The sequence below is a fragment of the Harmonia axyridis genome, chromosome 7, assembly GCF_914767665.1.
Source record: "Harmonia axyridis chromosome 7, icHarAxyr1.1, whole genome shotgun sequence".
Lineage (NCBI taxonomy): Eukaryota > Metazoa > Arthropoda > Insecta > Coleoptera > Coccinellidae > Harmonia > Harmonia axyridis.
The window spans coordinates 3,993,399-4,009,979 of record NC_059507.1 but is presented as its reverse complement, the minus strand read 5'-3'; the positions used below and the strand labels follow the sequence as shown (position 1 = coordinate 4,009,979).

Sequence of the window (16,581 nt, the reverse complement as noted above, 5' to 3'; positions counted from 1 at the left end):
TCTATATGTGTTTGGCTGCAGGAATAATTAGTTCAGTACGATGCGTATAGATGGCTCATTATTGAATTCTCTACAGATTTAAATTTCAGATTATTTTCAGAAAAACTGACATGATAAGCATGATCACTTATTTATTTCACCTCTTCTCATGATATCAAAAAATAATCACAGACATATGGCCAGTTGCACCATTTGCCTAAACATTGATTAAAATTTAAACATCGATTAATTTCTGATTTCTCTTAAGAAATCAGAGAGATATCAATGTTTAAATTTTTAATCAATGTTTAGGCAAATGGTGCAACTGGCCCATAGAAGGATATCATTTTCTGTAACTCTTGTCAGGAGTTCTAAGAAATTTGTCAAAAGTATGAGGTAGGAATATTTTTGGCGTCTGATGTTGTTGTAGGTATTCTTGATGATTTTAAGGAAAAACAAATTTTATATTCGCCATTCCCCTTCCAAATCTGCATCATGCCGAAGCCACCATTTAATATCGAAAAAATAAATGATACTTTCAATTGGCCAGTTTATTACAGAAATGTAGGATATTATGTCAAACAGAGGGAAGAATACGAGAGAAGTAAGTATAAAGTTAATAAAAATCATTATTGATTAATTAATAATTATTAATTTCTCAACTTTTTGTGATATACAAATAAAAACGAAATATAGATGAAGTGCGAAATGAGACAGAAATTTCAATCCAAAATCTCATTCTGTTGAATAAGAAATGGTAGTTGGAAATTTCCATATAAAAACTCTAATTTCTGTATATCGTGAAAAAAAATTGGGAATACTTTATGTTTATACTATTGTTTTGATTCCTTCTTCATACGATTTCAGGTTTGAAATATTTCGACCAATCGCTCAAAAAGGAACCGGAAAACATCCGAACACTACGCGGAAGAGCAGGCGCAAGAGCTAAAGCTAAAAAATTCAATGGTGCTATCGAGGATATAAAAAAAATTTTGAGTTTGGAGCCTGAAAATATCTATTTGAAAGCCGAGAAAGCACTCATCACGTATTTAGGTGGTGAGTTTGAGGAAGCCTTAATACAAAATTATAGAAATGTTCCACTGAGGCAAAAACCAGATAATTTCGTGATGGGCGTGATGAATGTGAGTAATAAAATATGTTCTACAGAGTGTTATTAAATGAAAATGATGGATTTTTCGGATTATCAAAAAAATTTTATATAAACAAGGGCACCGCATTCTCTTTACAAGATATTCAACTCAAATTTGGCATAGAGATTTCAATTTGAAGTTTTCGACATGTGATATGATAATGAAAATCTTCAGGGTGATATTTTTTCTGCCCGCTTCTTTCCTCCAGAACTTTCATTTTGTGGACCACTGTTAGTTCAGGAACATGTAAAAGCAAAACTTTGTCCTGTACTATCTGCTACCGAATTCGAGAAATAAAATCAAACAATGTCCTTCTGTGCAACTATGCATGACTCCTCACTGAATCAACTTTTCCTGGTATATTCGAATCTATCTTGATATTACATTTCTGGTTCCAATTGAGATTGCTGATGATGTTGATTTCGTTATCGTCTAATCCTTTGTTTTTTCTCAGTCATCCAGCATCCAAACTATGTGATTTTGTTCTTACTTATTACTATCAGCAATAACCTTTCTTGGGAAGATCACGTGAAATAAATTGCCAAAAGTGCATCCCAAATACTTGGTTTTCTGTTTCGTGCTAGGAGCTATTTCACTTCCAGTCAGCTACTTCATTTATAAAGCACAGATCCAACCTGTCCTGGAGTACTGTTCCCATGTTTGGAGTGCGGCACCTAAACATATTCTGAAACTGCTGGATTCTGTCCAAAAAAGAGCAATTCGTCTAGTCGGTGATACCTCGCTTACAAACTCGCTCACCACTTTGGAACACCGTAGAAAAGTTAGCGATCTGTCTCTATTTTATAGATATTTTAAGGGCGATGCTCTTCTGAAATGTCAACAATCGTTTCTCCTTTGGCAGTCTCTTCGAGGTTAACCCGTCAAGTTCAGTCTTCACACCCCTTTGCGGTCGCGTTGGAGACCTGCAGAACATCTCTTTTCAAAGACTCGTTCATCCAACGAACAGAAAGGCTCTGGAACACATTGCCTAGGGAGGTGTTCCCCGAGGCATATAACCTTCATAAATTCAAAAAGAAAACCAATTCCTACCTTCTTTCCCTTGGTTCTCATGATGTTCTCTGAACATTACAGGATATCTCCTTTCGTGGGAACCAGAACATAAAAAAAAAATTGTTCTATGCACTGCTGCTCTAGATTCTAGAACCATGTTGGCTGTTAAATTATTGGTCTCCAAGATAACCATGACCTTTTTCTATCTAATCACGCAAAGACAAAATTCATTGAAAGAATTAACTATTTGCTAGTGTGATGACGCTATCCAGAACTGCATCTCTGAACGTGCCGGCAAGCCATTGAGAGATCACTTCAAGATCATAAGACGGATCGCCTGGACCAAAACGATAGACGCCCAAAGACCCTACAAACCAGTGGCGAAGAATAGGAAGAAAAAAAGACGATCTATATTCGTAGCACTACCCACCTCCTTAGCCAAGAAGGCCAAAAAGAAGGAAAACGATTCAAAGACGAGGTTATCCGATACATCCACCGGAAAACTGATGGGGTCGATAGCCATGATGGACGAATCTTCATCTATCGGAGAGAGCCTGTACAGCCACAACTCTTCCCTTAACATCACGATGCCACCAGCGCCACCTTTTCCTCATCAACCCATGCAGAGCCGCACCAGCAACATCGAGAACTATTTGGCTGAAAAATATCTGGACAAGCTGTACCACGATAAGTTGTACTTGAAGAGCCTTCCGAATGTCATGGGTGCAGTGATAGCTAACGCGAAGGGCTCTAACAAGATCAAACATTTGGCGCAGTTGGGATTCAGGAACGTGTACAATACTCAGGTTTGTGGTTTCCTATTCTTATCAGATGATGACTTTGTTTTGGAAGGTTTAGTTAGCATTATTTATCAGGTAAAGACATAAGGAAAAGGAAACCATGACCAGGGCTAGCGCGAGCAATTTTGGCGCCTGAAGCAAAGAATTTTTTGGCACCCCTGCAGAAAAAGTATCAATAAACACCACCCCTAACAAAAAACATCACCTGCCCCGATGATATTTCGCCATTGTGTATTTCTCTCGCGTTTTTGCTAATCGTTTCTTTTTAAAGTCGTTTCCACTGGGTCTCTTTTTTTTTCGAACATTTTTACCAACAATAAATTCCTGGAGTAGTATAATAATATATCTGATTCTCACATTCACAAGACACTGCGAACGATCGATGAAAGGTTACCTATCACACCACAAGATACGAAGGGCGGTAAGGCATGCAAAGATTCGAAAACTAAATGGGATTAAAAACGTAAGTTCCGCTGAAAACATTTAGCATTCATCAGTAACTAGTTTCGAATTCAGAATCGTAGGAATTTTCCATATGTTGAATGTGTAAACAACTTCCACGTAATTCGAAGTGTTGTTTTTAGTCTTTGTGAAATACATTCCATCCCTCATTCAATTAGGGTAATAGGCAATGCTGCTTATATTGGTTGGGTTGTCATATGTTATTTATTGAACAGGCGGCTTAGTAAAGACGGTTCGGAGATTTTTATTGCAGGAAATGTTGATAAACGCAGCAAAGCGGACCAACCTCATGTTGTTTTTAAGAATGAAGACTATATTTTTTTCAGAAATATGAAAGGGCGGCCTCAAACTGGGCTTCACTGTTTCACCCCTAACGCCAGCCCTGACCATGACAGTGCCCTTCGAAGAACCTGAATTTAATGATAATTTATCTATATTGCATATGCATATTCGTTTTTTCTAGGAAATGCTTCGGTCTCGTAGACCGTTCTATTCTATAAAATATCAAGAAGCAACCTCCATGGGAAAACTGGCAATGAGAAGACAGAATGCATTGAAGCAGCTACAAGATATGGCAACAAAACAAGCCGATTATATGATTTCCAGGATTGAAGATGAGAAGAAGATTCGTAGATTGAGGAAAGTTTTAGAAGTAAGAGGAGAGATGATTTAGTCTTGAATTTTATCATTACAAATATTCGTTTGTCCGGATTTCTCTGTCCAGGAGTTTATTATCGACATTGTTGGAGTTGACTTTGAGTTTGTTACACATCTTCTTTGCAGTTTGCCGAAAAACTGGTCAGCTTCTGTGAGATAACATCTAGGAAAGTGTTCCCGAAGAGGCAGCAATACATGAATCGAATGCTGGACATGGTTTGTGAGGCGATTTACGACATGAAGAAATTCTCAAAATACATGACCGAGGCACAGAGGGAGGACAGGATCAAATTGATCCTTGGGTTACCGATGGAAAGGTTTCCCTCTGAAGATTCTTTGGCTATCGATTTGAAAGGCTGGTTCGTGGATTGGAAGTAAGATCTGATTATTCTCACACTTTATCCTTACTTCTCACACTTTATCCTTACTTCTTCTATAGAGCATCAAAGTTTCAGTGAAAAATATGACTCGAGTTCAATCGAATGTCACCAATGATTTCTTCGTATATAACGGGTTTTTTTTTCGAGGTAAATAACTTTAACTTGGCATTACTGTTCAAGATGGCGACCGATTTAACAGCTGTCAAGTGATTTATTCTCAGTTTGGTTTGGCAATTCATCATGAATAGATTCACGCCTGAACAACGCTTGCAAATAGTGCAATTTCATTTCGAAAATAATGGTTTTGGTGCGCTTTATGGGCGGAATCATTGGTCCGTACTTCTTCAAAAACGATGATGGCCAGAACGTTACAGCCAATGGTGATCGGTATCGAGCCATGATTACTATTTTTTTCATTCCTGAATTGAACAACCATGATGTCCAGGAGCTGTGGTTCCAACAAGACGGCGCAACATATCACACAGCTCGTGCCACAATCGATTTATTGAAAGACACGTTTGGTGACCGCCTAATTTCACGTTTTGGACCTGTGAATTGGCCTCCAAGATCTTGTGATTTAACACCGCTAGACTACTTTCTGTGGGGCTATGTAGAGTCATTGGTCTATGCAGATAAGCCACAAACCCTTGACCATTTGGAAGACAACATTCGCCGTGTTATTGCCGATATACGGCCACAAATGTTGGAAAAAGTCATCGAAAATTGGACGTCCAGATTGGACAACATCCGAGCCAGTTGTGGCGATCATATGCCAGAAATCATATTCAAAATGTAATGCCACAAGATTATCTTGCGGATAAATAAAATTCATGTCAATCGAGTAATCCATCGTTGTTTTATTGCAATTTAAAGTGCTATAGCTCTAAAAAAACAGCCTTTATTAGAATAAAATTGTCGTTACCAAACCAAGGTTGAAAAAGAACTAATATTCAAGCTGCAACGCCGGCGCAGATGCAACGGTCACTATCCCCACTTCGACATTGAAACATAGCTCTCCTTCATTCGATATTGTTTCAAGCAGGTGTTTTGATTGTTGCACTGTTCCACTGGAACATTGAATTACTTTGTATATCCTATCCATTCGACTGAGTTTACCAAACCTGTAAATATAATTGTTTGAAATCGCGAATATTTCAATTTTTGCTAGGAATATCTACCCTTGATATAAATTCATAGGAATAGACTCAGGGATTCATCCTTTAACATCGAATTTATCTCTCTACTTTCAGAAAAATGACAGCCCTCTACGAGAAACGCCTATTCAAAGCAGAAAGTCCAGAAGAACTGGCTTGGCTCTACCACGAGCTATCGAGATTCTCGTTCGAATTGAAGAAGTACGAAATGTCAAGAATGTACGCCAGAAAATGCATCGGTGAAGCGAACAACTGCAAAAAGTTGAAGTGGATAATGAACGCCATGATTCTCATCGTTAGGACTGACATCATTCAGAAGAATAAAAACGACGCCAAAAATCAAGTCAAGCATGCCAGGAAGATCGCTACCAGGTTGAAAGATGACGAAATGGGTGAATTTTTGGACAGAGTGAGTAATTCGTTCATTCTGCCATACCTTGCAGAAGAAAATCGTGCGGGAATATCTCAGTTTCACCCAAATTTATGGTGCTGCCAACCAAAAATTTTCAATGCAAAAATAGTAATGCCAATAGTGAATACACTGTCTTCTGATATCTTCAACATCACAAATTTTTTTCACGATCACTCAAAACCATTTCTTTGACTTCTTTTATGTTTTCTGAAACACATTTAGAGTGAGCATACCATCTCTTATGGAGTAGAATTAGAATAACACTTATCAAGGACTGTTGGTGCCATCTGGATCTGAGGTCCAGGCTCAGGACGTGGGAAAACTCAAAAACGAATAGACATGTTTCAACATTGATTCAGGCTTTCCAGATTGTCGTACATTCGCACTTCCAGCATAAAATAATATGTAAAACAATGGAAATAACAACAAATAACTTTGTAGTGCGTGCTTGCAATTGAGCAATCCACCCTAGATGATATACTGGGTACTAAGCTCTTGGAAATGAGGGAGAAGCAAATTATCAAACTGTTGGGTACTCAGAAGATGAAGGATGAGGCAGCTTATCTATTCAAGAGAATAGCAACTCTTCCATTGAATAAGAGGATGTCTGTCATGCCTGGTTTCAACTTTGCAGATGAAAAGGTTTGTATGAAAGTGGTTAATATTCTGAAGGGCCAACCTAATTGCTTTTTTTATTGTAGGCAAAAACCCTTCCTTCTGCTGAAAATGTTATTGGCGAAGTGGCTAAAAAAGCAGAACCAAAACCGAGTGAAAAGAAGAAGGAGAGGGGAGTTGGATTCCTCAACTTTTTGTAACTTTTATTCAATAAAATATTGGGCCGAAAATTGATTTTTTAATTCGAGAAATTGGAGTTAAGAACTAGTATCCAAGCATCACAATTGAGTTCTAGGTGTAAAAATTCGAGAGAGGGCCAAATCCTCGAATTTTCGAATAGTTTTTCACAATTTCGCTAGATATTTTCTGTTTGAGTTTGATCAACTGTTTCTGAGTTGATTTCGTGTTGAGATTTTTTTCTTTCTACATTTTAGCAAATTCATTTCTACAAAATTTTGTGATGTCATATGGAAGGCCTGCCTAAGATGCATAGAATCCCTGGTGTGTGTACTGATTCGATTCGGTTTCAGACTTTTCGAGATATCCACCTGTTACTTTGGTGTTTTGCTTACCCAGAGTTCTATTAGGGCTCTTCAGAAATTTTCGAATTCTCGCCATCTGCCTGGCGCCGTTTAAAAATGAAATACTGATTTTAGACAATAAATAACAATTCAGTTCCTATCGAATTTTCAATGCAATGAATGGAATATAATGACAGAGTATAGAAGTTTGTTACGAGCATAGAATATAAAATATTATTGTTCTATACTCAAAGGTCACGAGACTGTCAAATATATACGATGCAAGCGCCATCTGAAACAAACGCGATCCCTCGAAATCAAGTAGGTATAAATCTGAAAAATCTCCCGTTTTGTCTGAAAGTTTTACATGTATAGGTAGACACGCCAATTGTTCTATGCACCTTAGGTCTGCCAAATTAGCTCAATTTACCAACAAAAAACGGAAATCTATGAACACAAATCAGCATAATTGAGGTTAAAATGTGGTACCTAAGTATAGAGCGTGCTTACATCAATCATTTCAATTTTTTGACAACCACATCAACAAGTTTTTTCCGAATTGAGTATTTATTTTTGAGTTTCAGTTTGCATATTTTTTTCCGAGCTTCTGATCTCAAATTCACCAACTCATTTGTTGGATGCCTTTGGAAAAAGTAGATATTTGTAATGCACTTTGCGTTTATCGAGAAATTGGATTGAAATTTGGTCGATTAGAATATTATGAGAAGTGTGAGTAATTAGTTTTATAGTCAAGATAGATCAAGACTTTGTCAGTTACCCTTCCTGCAGAAATTTTTTTTTTCTTGGTAGCTGCATCATGTAATGTTTTATAAGGCTAAGAGACTTTATTTTTCATCCAAAAATGTTTTTTGATTCTAATTTTTGAGTTATTTTTGATTTTTCAATATAAATAGATCCTCTAGCGGCATTTTTAACTTACAGCACTTCCATATTTCGATCAAGCACTTGATAGATCGCCAGAAGATCTCAGAGCACTTCTTGGTAGATCAAGATACAGAGCACAAGCGTGCAAATATAACGATGCTCTCAAGGATTTGGCAACACTGCATAAATCGAGCCCGGAAAACATATATGTGTTTGCCTCAGAATGTCTCGTGAAATATCTTTGCTGCGAATTTGAGCAGGCTATGGTAGACAACCTCAGAAAAATACCTCTCAGAAAAAAACCGGATAATTTTGTTGTTGGAGCGATGCATGTGAGTAAGATCAACCAGTTTTAGCTCTACAAATAAAAATATTTCAAGTTGGTCATTTCACTACATCGGTAGAAATAGGACACACAGAATCAGCTCGTGCTTAGGCAACCTTCAAAAGGTCTAGAATAATTCTACGACGCTATGACTGAAGTACGTCTAAAACTGAAACGTTAAAAACTTTGCTGGGTATTTTTCTATGAATGTTTGGCGAGGAGTTCTCAAATAACTCTTAGGGTTGTGTACTCTCTCAGAGAATTGCGGTTTGCCATCCTGGGATCGCTTATAGGAATCATCAGTATGATAACTCTGTAGTCTCTGCCTCAACGTCTATAGCTGAGCCTTGTGCCGTACTGCCAAAAATTGTGCAGAGTACTGCGCCATCTATCGAGCCAGCAAAGAGTCACCACAAATATCATAATAAATTCAACTTATCTCCTTAAGTGGGCGATGGACCATTTCAAATTTTGGACTTGACTTATGTGCTTAAGTGTGCTGAGCCTAGATTTCACATTACATTGAGTTATTTCAGTGCGAAGATGCAATAAGAAACAACATTGGTTCGAGAGCTGGTCATCCTCTAAGGGACCATTTTCTGATCATCAGGAAGCTGGCTTGGATGAAGAATTTCGAAGGGTCTAAGCCTTACCAGCCTAAATCCAAGTATAAGAAACGAAGGAAAGAGTCTGCTGATGAGAAGATGATCAATATGTTAGCAGCTCCCAAAAAGAAACTGTCTTTGCCGAGTATGTACTATAGCATTCTTAAAGTTCTCTCTTGTTGCGTTTTCGAAGGCTTTGATGATGTGATCAGCTTCAAGCTTATAGAGATTTAACTGTCAACAGTTATTGAGTATTTTTGTCTACTGATGATTCAGAACGTCTTGATTTTGAGTTGATGATAGAATCTGCCTGAATATCCACTGCAGCTCTGTTTTAGCTGATCGTAAGCCGAAGAAAGAGAGGAAATCTATTTCATCCGTTGAGATGAGCACTATGTCTGCCACGAAAAGGATGGATATGGACATATTGAATGAGGGTTCATCAATTGAGGAGAGTCTGCATAGTGTCGTGGATCTGAAACATCAAATACCTCACATGATAGATTTTCCTTTTAGACCGATACAGAGGTATATTCTAGAACACTAATGAATATTAATGACACTATAAATCTGATGTTTTCTCTAGATTCACTTCTAACGTGCAAAATCTCATAGCTGAAAGATATCTCGATAAGATGTTCCATGACAAAATCTTCCTGCAAAAATTGAAACATGATCCAGCAGTGAAATCTCCGAATAATTCAGGTGTTAGAAAAATAGAAGGATTAGTGAGAAAATCTTCGAAATATATGCACTATAACCAGGTGAGAAAATATATAAACTTTTCCCTTTGAATAATACCATTCAAATGAGTCTAGCAGTAGAAAAACATTTTTTCTCAAAAATTCGACTTTATTCGTCAACATAGTCACCTTGGAGGTTGATACAAGTACTACAACACTCAATACTTTTTCTGCAGAAAGATTCTGCCTCGATTTCAAAGTAAGCTTCAACCTCGACAATCACTTCTTTATTAGAGCCAAATTTCTTCCCCTAGAGTATTTTTTTAAGGTCTGCAAAAAGTCAGTAATCGCTGGAAAAATCTTTCAAGCTGGAAAGTTTCATATACTTTTTATGCGTCAATGAATCATGTACAATCAAATCATTATCCTAACTTATCGAATCTAATGCCTTCAGGAACTATTGAGGTCAAGACGTCCATTCTTCTTACTACGTCTCCAGGACGCAAAGGCCGGAGGTAAGCTGAAGATGCGTCAGCTGGAACGTGAGAGGATGATGATGAGGTTCTGTCAGACCGAAGCCCAGAACATGATCGAAAGAATAAAAGTCGCTGTCGGAGAGCACAACCTCAAACATATAATAGAGATAGCTGAAAAGATGTATGTGTTCTGCGATAGCACTCCGAAGAAGACTCTTCCAAACCGCAGCGAGTATCTGCTTCAGCTGTTCGCTTTGGTGAGGGACGGTTTTTACAAAACGAAGACTGTGCGGCCATCCATGTCCGAGGAGCAGAAAATGGCGAGGGTAGCCATCATCATAGGATTGCCTAAGGAGAGACAGGGTTCTACAGATTCTCTCATCACTCAGTTCAGGGATCATTTTGTGGATAAGAAGTGAGTATAAACTACTCAGCAACTTAACTTTAAGGTCCTAGTCATGAACGGTCTTATGGAGAAGCTTACGTGACTATGAGAGCTGAGCATGAGAGTTCAATGAATGACCAAATGCAGCATGCCGTAAATATCATCTGGAGGTAAAGCGAGGAAAAAGAAATAACTGTTAAAGACAATACTGATTTCATTCTCTAGAAGAAGGAATCTTAAACTCAAATCCCCGGCTCTGAATGGCCAGACTCTGAATTTCTCTAGCGGGTGCAACTATCTGGGTGTCATTCAGGATATTGAACTGTACTGAAGAAAAAACATGGATAAGACTCTTTCCAGAGTCATTGCAACCATGTGGGCCTGCAAAAGATTCTTTGGAAAGTCATGGGGCTTGATAGTGGAAATTGTACTGTGGTTGTAAAGGGTGTTTTTTTTAGAGTTATAGAATTTTAAATTGCAATAAAACAACGATGGATTATTCGATTGACATGAATTTTATTTATCTGCAAGATAATCTTGTGGCATTACATTTTGAATATGATTTCTGGCATATGACCGCCACGGCTGGCTCGGATGTAGTCCAATCTGGACGTCCAATTTTCGATGACTTTTTCCAATATTTGCCGTATATCGGCAATAACACGGCAAATGTTGTCTTCCAAATGGTCAAGGGTTTGTGGCTTATCCGCATAGACCAATGACTTCACATAGCCCCACAGAATGTAGTCTAGCGGTGTTATATCACAAGATCTTGGAGGCCAATTCACAGGTCCAAAACGTGAAATTAGGCGGTCACCAAACGTGTCTTTCAATAAATCGATTGTGGCACGAGCTGTGTGACATGTTGCGCCGTCTTGTTGGAACCACAGGTTCTGGACATCATGGTTGTTCAATTCAGGAATGAAAAAGTTAGTAATCATGGCTCTATACCGATCATCATTGACTGTAACGTTCTGGCCATCATCTTTTTTGAAGAAGTACGGACCAATGATTCACCAGCCCATAAAGCGCACCAAACAGTCAGTTTTTCTGGATGTAACGGTGTATCGACATACACTTGAGGATTAGCTTCACTCCAAATGCGGCAGTTTTGTTTGTTGACGTAGCCATTCAACCAGAAGTGCGCTTCATCGCTAATGGACGTAGTGCGCGATACATATTCCGCACAGAACCTTTATTTTCGAAATGGAATTGCATTATTTGCAAGCGTTCTTCAGGCGTGTGTCTATTCATGATGAATTGCCAAATTAAACTGAGAATAAATCACTTGACAGCTGTTGAATCGGTAGCCATCTTGGACAGTAATGCCAACTTAAAGTTATATACCTCGAAAAAAAACACCCGTTACATAGTGGTGTACGCCCACTGTCATCTGTGCTTCTTAAGGTGGAAAAAACGAAGAGGTCACTATACGCAGCCAGCTGCCCAAATTGTAAGAGATGGCCTGTATTAGTGTTACGGGAGCTATGTATACGATGCCTACAGCAGCCCTAGAGATTATTTATACTTGATCTGCTTATCTTTCGCTCAGTGTGGGCAGATACCTCAACAAAACTCTCATCGCGTCGCTTGGGCTCAGGGGAAAGCTCAATACTAATACCGTCAATCTAGACTTAACAAGTTGATATTTCAATATTCACGTGATATTTCAAAATGGAGTGTTTATCATGAACTAACTAATTGCAAAATAATCAACTCAATTTTTAATTATTACCTCAAAGAAAACAATGCGGTTTGTTCGAAGAAAGAGTGAAAAATTGCGTATGCCGGGAAGAACTCGTTTGGCTGTACCATGAGCTGGCAAGGCTCCACTTTGAACGTAAAGGGTATGAGCTATCCAAAGCTTATGGCACGAAATGTTTGAGGGAATCTTACCTGCTCAAAGATAACAAGTGGATAATGAACGCGATGTTTCTTATGATCAAGGTCCACGTAGTCAACAAGAATAAGAACGGTGCACGGATTGAACTGAGAAATTGTATCAGGATAGCGAAGAAGTTAGATGATGAACTAATGGAGGACTTTATATTATACGTGAGTAAATCGGAAATTAGAGATTGAAATTTTATATAAACCATGTTTGTTTTTGAAAATAATCAATTCATCTATATTCCTTTGAAGAACTCTTGTGTGAATACCATTGTGATTATAATCTTCAACTGTTCTATGATAACATAATATCTACTTCTATCCAAACACTAGAGATCATCAAAAGAGTGTTTAACAATTTTTTAGTGCATAAAAGTGCTCAACGATACACCAATGGAAGGCGTTCAACCGTCCAAGATGCTGGATGTAAGAATGAAGAATATAATGAAATTGATGACATCAGATGAGATGAAAATGAAGGCAGAATTGATATTCCAAAGGATCAATTGCTTACCACCATCAAAAAGGATGTCTGTTCTACCTGGAATACATTATCCTGAACCACCAGTGAGTGGAAGCCACTCCTTCGATATTGTCTTTTATTTTTACCTATAATTTACTTTCTCTTCCAGCCAAGGGAACAAATGCCTTCAATGTTGGAGTTGGATAAAAATACTCCCCGAAAACCGAAGAAGAAAAAGACTGCAGTTGACAATAGGCGGGGTGTTAATTTCATGAAGTTGATTCAGCATCACGTAGATAATTAAAGACTATACACATTTAATGTTTTTGTATTAATGTTTTTCTTTGCCAATCAATGAAAATTACGATGTAAATGTATGTAATAATTGTTTAGATGATTTCACACTTGATTCATATAAATTGTGTAGACTCTGATGAAATAACTCCTAATTCAATATCCTTGTCCTTATCTAATCTATTTGATATGAAAAGAAGCTTTATCTGAAAATAAGAAGAAAAATTTTCCATAATCCAGCTTTTTGATTTACTTGCAGCAACCATTGCCAAAACAATAGGGTTTTGTTTGAAGGTTTTTAGGCCAAAGGCTTAGGCATGTCTTTACCGATGGCTAAACTAATTACCGACTTCTCCATAATAAAAGATTAATTAAAGAAAAATAAAAAGCATAATTGAGATAATACCGATTGCATTGCAAAAATCATTTAATCGTATAGTTAGTACAATTGGGTAGTTAGCCCTCTGTCCTGCAAACAGAGATACTAGCTGTCTATACTTGCGCCCAAGATGGTCAGAAAAAAACATTCTTAGGGGCGCGTACTTACATCACTATGGACAGCCAGCCCACGCTGAGGTCCATGGAATCATTAAGCCAGTGGCCTCTACTGATATGGGAGTACCGTATTACCATAAAGCAACGGGCTAGAGACAATTAAGTAACGCTACTATGAGTATCGAGGCATTGTTAGAAATGAAAACGCCAACGAATTTGGAAAAAAGGCAAAAAGGGTTGTTGATCCTGAGCCCTTCTGTGGTCTTATAAAATACGCATATAGGGCAGTGGTCCAACAATGGTAGTGGAACAATAAAAAAATCCTCTGGAGAAACATTCCGGAACTTGTTCAGGCAAAGAAATTTGTGATGCTCCCACCGACCTATACCATGAAGCCCCTGAAGCTACCACGAGCTGAGCTCATAATGGTGGGACTGCTGGCAAGACACTGTCGGTGCAAATTCCTTTTGTAATACATGGGTAGGTCAGCAGATGAGTTCTGCAGGCTCTGTGGAAAGGAGGTAGAAACAGCTGAACACATAGTGTGCAAATTTCCGGGACTGACTGGCCTAAGAACAACTTACATGGGAAAGTCAGTTCAAGATACTCATGAAGTAATAGCCAAGACTTCTAAGGATGTCGTTGGATTCATTAACAGCATCGAAGGCCTCCCTGGGTTTGTATGAATAGGTAGGGTTAAGAAAAAAAGTTCAATTTGGTTCCCGCAGTTGGCTAACAGAGCCGCAACAACCCGGATTCAGTGAATAATAATAATGATAGTAGAATTGTTTATGGTAATACCTGACGTAGTATTAGAATAGGTATTGACTGGAATTGATGCAGTTGAAAATATCACTTATATGTAAACATCCATTTGGACTTTTCACTATAATTAGGTTGGAAACAGTTTATACAAATAAAGGAAAGAAAAATAATGAAATAATACTCAATATACTAATTACTATAATGAATAATAATAACGAAAGAGAAAATAATAAATCATTTTCATATGCTCGACAACAAAATATTTTAATTCTTAATAATAACAAGTACTTCCATCATAGCAACAAAGAAGAATAGGGGAGAACAAACCTTTAACGCATAGAACGATCCTAGGACCCAAAGAAGGTTGAGTGCAGTCGATATAAGTAGTTCCATCTCCATCAGGGTCGGGTGTTTTACCTAAAACAATCTGAATCCAAGAGCATATCAGAGCAGATGGAGAGGCTTTTGCCTCACAAACTTGGGTTAAGTCATTGAAAATTTCATTTTTAGGACATCTGAAATATACTGGAGTGCCATCAAACGCATTACATGCGTAATAAAGTCTTCCTGTTGCATCTGTATAATCACGATATCTCCCTGGAAATATACAACGTTGCGCTGATGATGAAGAAATCGTGAGGAAGACCTAAAATGAGAAAAAAATTGTAAAGTGAAAATAACTACTGCAACCACTATAAACAAATTGGTAGGATCAGAAGGAGTGGCCCAAGAAGCCATTTCAAAACGCCTGAAGGTGTTGGGAATGATTCAGAAACAAGGAAATTGGGTGCCGTACGAGTTGAAGCCGAGAGATGTTGAACGGCGTTTGTTTACTTGTGAACAGCTGCTTACAAGGCAAAGACGGAAGGGATAACTGCATCGCATTGTGACTGGAGACGAAAAAGGGTATCATTTCGATAATCCCAAGCGCAAAAAATCATGGGGATATGCCGGCCATACTTCCACGGTCCACGGTCAAACCGAATATTCACAATTCCAAGGTAATGCTCAGTATTTGGTGGAACCAGCTTGGCGTAGTGTATTATGAGTTGTTAAAACCAACTGAAACTATCACAAGTGATCGTTATCGAACGCAATTAATGCGTTTGGGCCGAGCATTAAAAGACAAACGGTCGCAATACAACGAGAGACATGATAAAGTGATTTTACAGCATGACAATGCTCGGAAACGTTGAAATGGGAAGTCCTACCCTACCCGCCGTACTCCCCAGACGTTGATACCTCGGACTATCACTTGTTTCGATCAATGGCACATAGCCTGGCTCACCAGCACTTCCGGTCTTATGAAGAAGTAAAAAATTGGATCGATTCGTGGATTTCTGGAAAAGATGACCAGTTTTTTCAACGCGGGATTGATACACTGCCCGAAAGATGGGAGAAAGTAGTGGCCAGCGATGGACAACACTTAGAATCACAAATGAATAACTAATTTTTCACAATAAAACCTCGAATTTCTAAAAAGAAAAACGGCAGAAGCAAAGTTGTAATCGAGACTTATGAAAAATGTTGATACAATTCCATTGCTCTTAAAATGTGAAATTTCCCTACTTTGCCGTTTTATGAGTAAAAGTTAACACTTACTAATTCAGCCGGACCAGATATTCTGACTCATTTGCAAAATGCAACAAATTGTCTTTTCAACATTAGTACTCGTATTGATTTTCATGGATTTGATATTGAAATAAAGTAAACAAATATTCATGAATTCTCAATATGCTTTCTGAAATTGCATGTGGTTGCAGAAAAAATGAGTTTTCAAGTGATGCATATTTTGTCAGCAAAATAACTCCAGAAATAAGTATTTCGTCTAAGGACCAGCATAAAACAATTTTCATTAGTACGAAATAATAACGCGAATGAAAAATATTGTTTTCGTGCGATTTGAGAACTCACCAAAAATAATATTTTGGAAATCCTAATCACCGTTATAGTCATTTCAATACAAATTCAATCCTTTCACAAACTTCTAAGGATTTAATAATGTCTAAGGCAGATTGAGGTGAACTGGATTTTAGTTCAGTAATCCTTTTATACAATTTAGTAGGGATTTGAAAGATAAAATTAGATAGTCAGTAAATCTTCTAGAAAATATCACAAGGTTAAAAAATTGTTGATTAGTATTTTCCAGGCGATGTACCTAACATTCACGTGT

The 16,581-nt window shown here is 37.8% G+C and overlaps 3 protein-coding genes across 3 annotated transcripts; 2 read left to right on the top strand and 1 right to left on the bottom strand.

Moving 5' to 3' along the window:
• Positions 1 to 332: 332 nt before the first annotated feature.
• LOC123684094 lies at positions 333 to 6,851 on the top strand. The gene is made up of 8 exons (XM_045623221.1): positions 333 to 583; positions 847 to 1,121; positions 2,396 to 2,947; positions 3,867 to 4,055; positions 4,187 to 4,434; positions 5,691 to 6,003; positions 6,448 to 6,648; positions 6,708 to 6,851. The coding sequence occupies exons 1-8, from the start codon at positions 475 to 477 to the stop codon at positions 6,819 to 6,821; spliced, it is 2,001 nt and encodes a 666-aa protein (XP_045479177.1). The 5' UTR covers positions 333 to 474; the 3' UTR covers positions 6,822 to 6,851.
• An 804-nt stretch (positions 6,852 to 7,655) lies between these two features.
• LOC123684129 (outer dynein arm-docking complex subunit 4-like) lies at positions 7,656 to 13,288 on the top strand. The gene is made up of 9 exons (XM_045623268.1): positions 7,656 to 7,871; positions 8,085 to 8,359; positions 8,889 to 9,102; positions 9,296 to 9,485; positions 9,544 to 9,721; positions 10,095 to 10,531; positions 12,244 to 12,556; positions 12,758 to 12,958; positions 13,024 to 13,288. Exons 1-9 carry the CDS (start codon positions 7,781 to 7,783, stop codon positions 13,156 to 13,158), a joined length of 2,034 nt encoding a protein of 677 aa, XP_045479224.1. The 5' UTR covers positions 7,656 to 7,780; the 3' UTR covers positions 13,159 to 13,288.
• Positions 13,289 to 14,589: 1,301 nt separating this feature from the next.
• Positions 14,590 to 16,478, bottom strand: LOC123684231. Its single transcript, XM_045623407.1, has 2 exons — positions 16,323 to 16,478; positions 14,590 to 15,054 (listed from the first exon to the last, which is right to left on the bottom strand). Exons 1-2 carry the CDS (start codon positions 16,362 to 16,364, stop codon positions 14,680 to 14,682), a joined length of 417 nt encoding a protein of 138 aa, XP_045479363.1. The 5' UTR covers positions 16,365 to 16,478; the 3' UTR covers positions 14,590 to 14,679.
• Between the last annotated feature and the right edge of the window lie 103 nt (positions 16,479 to 16,581).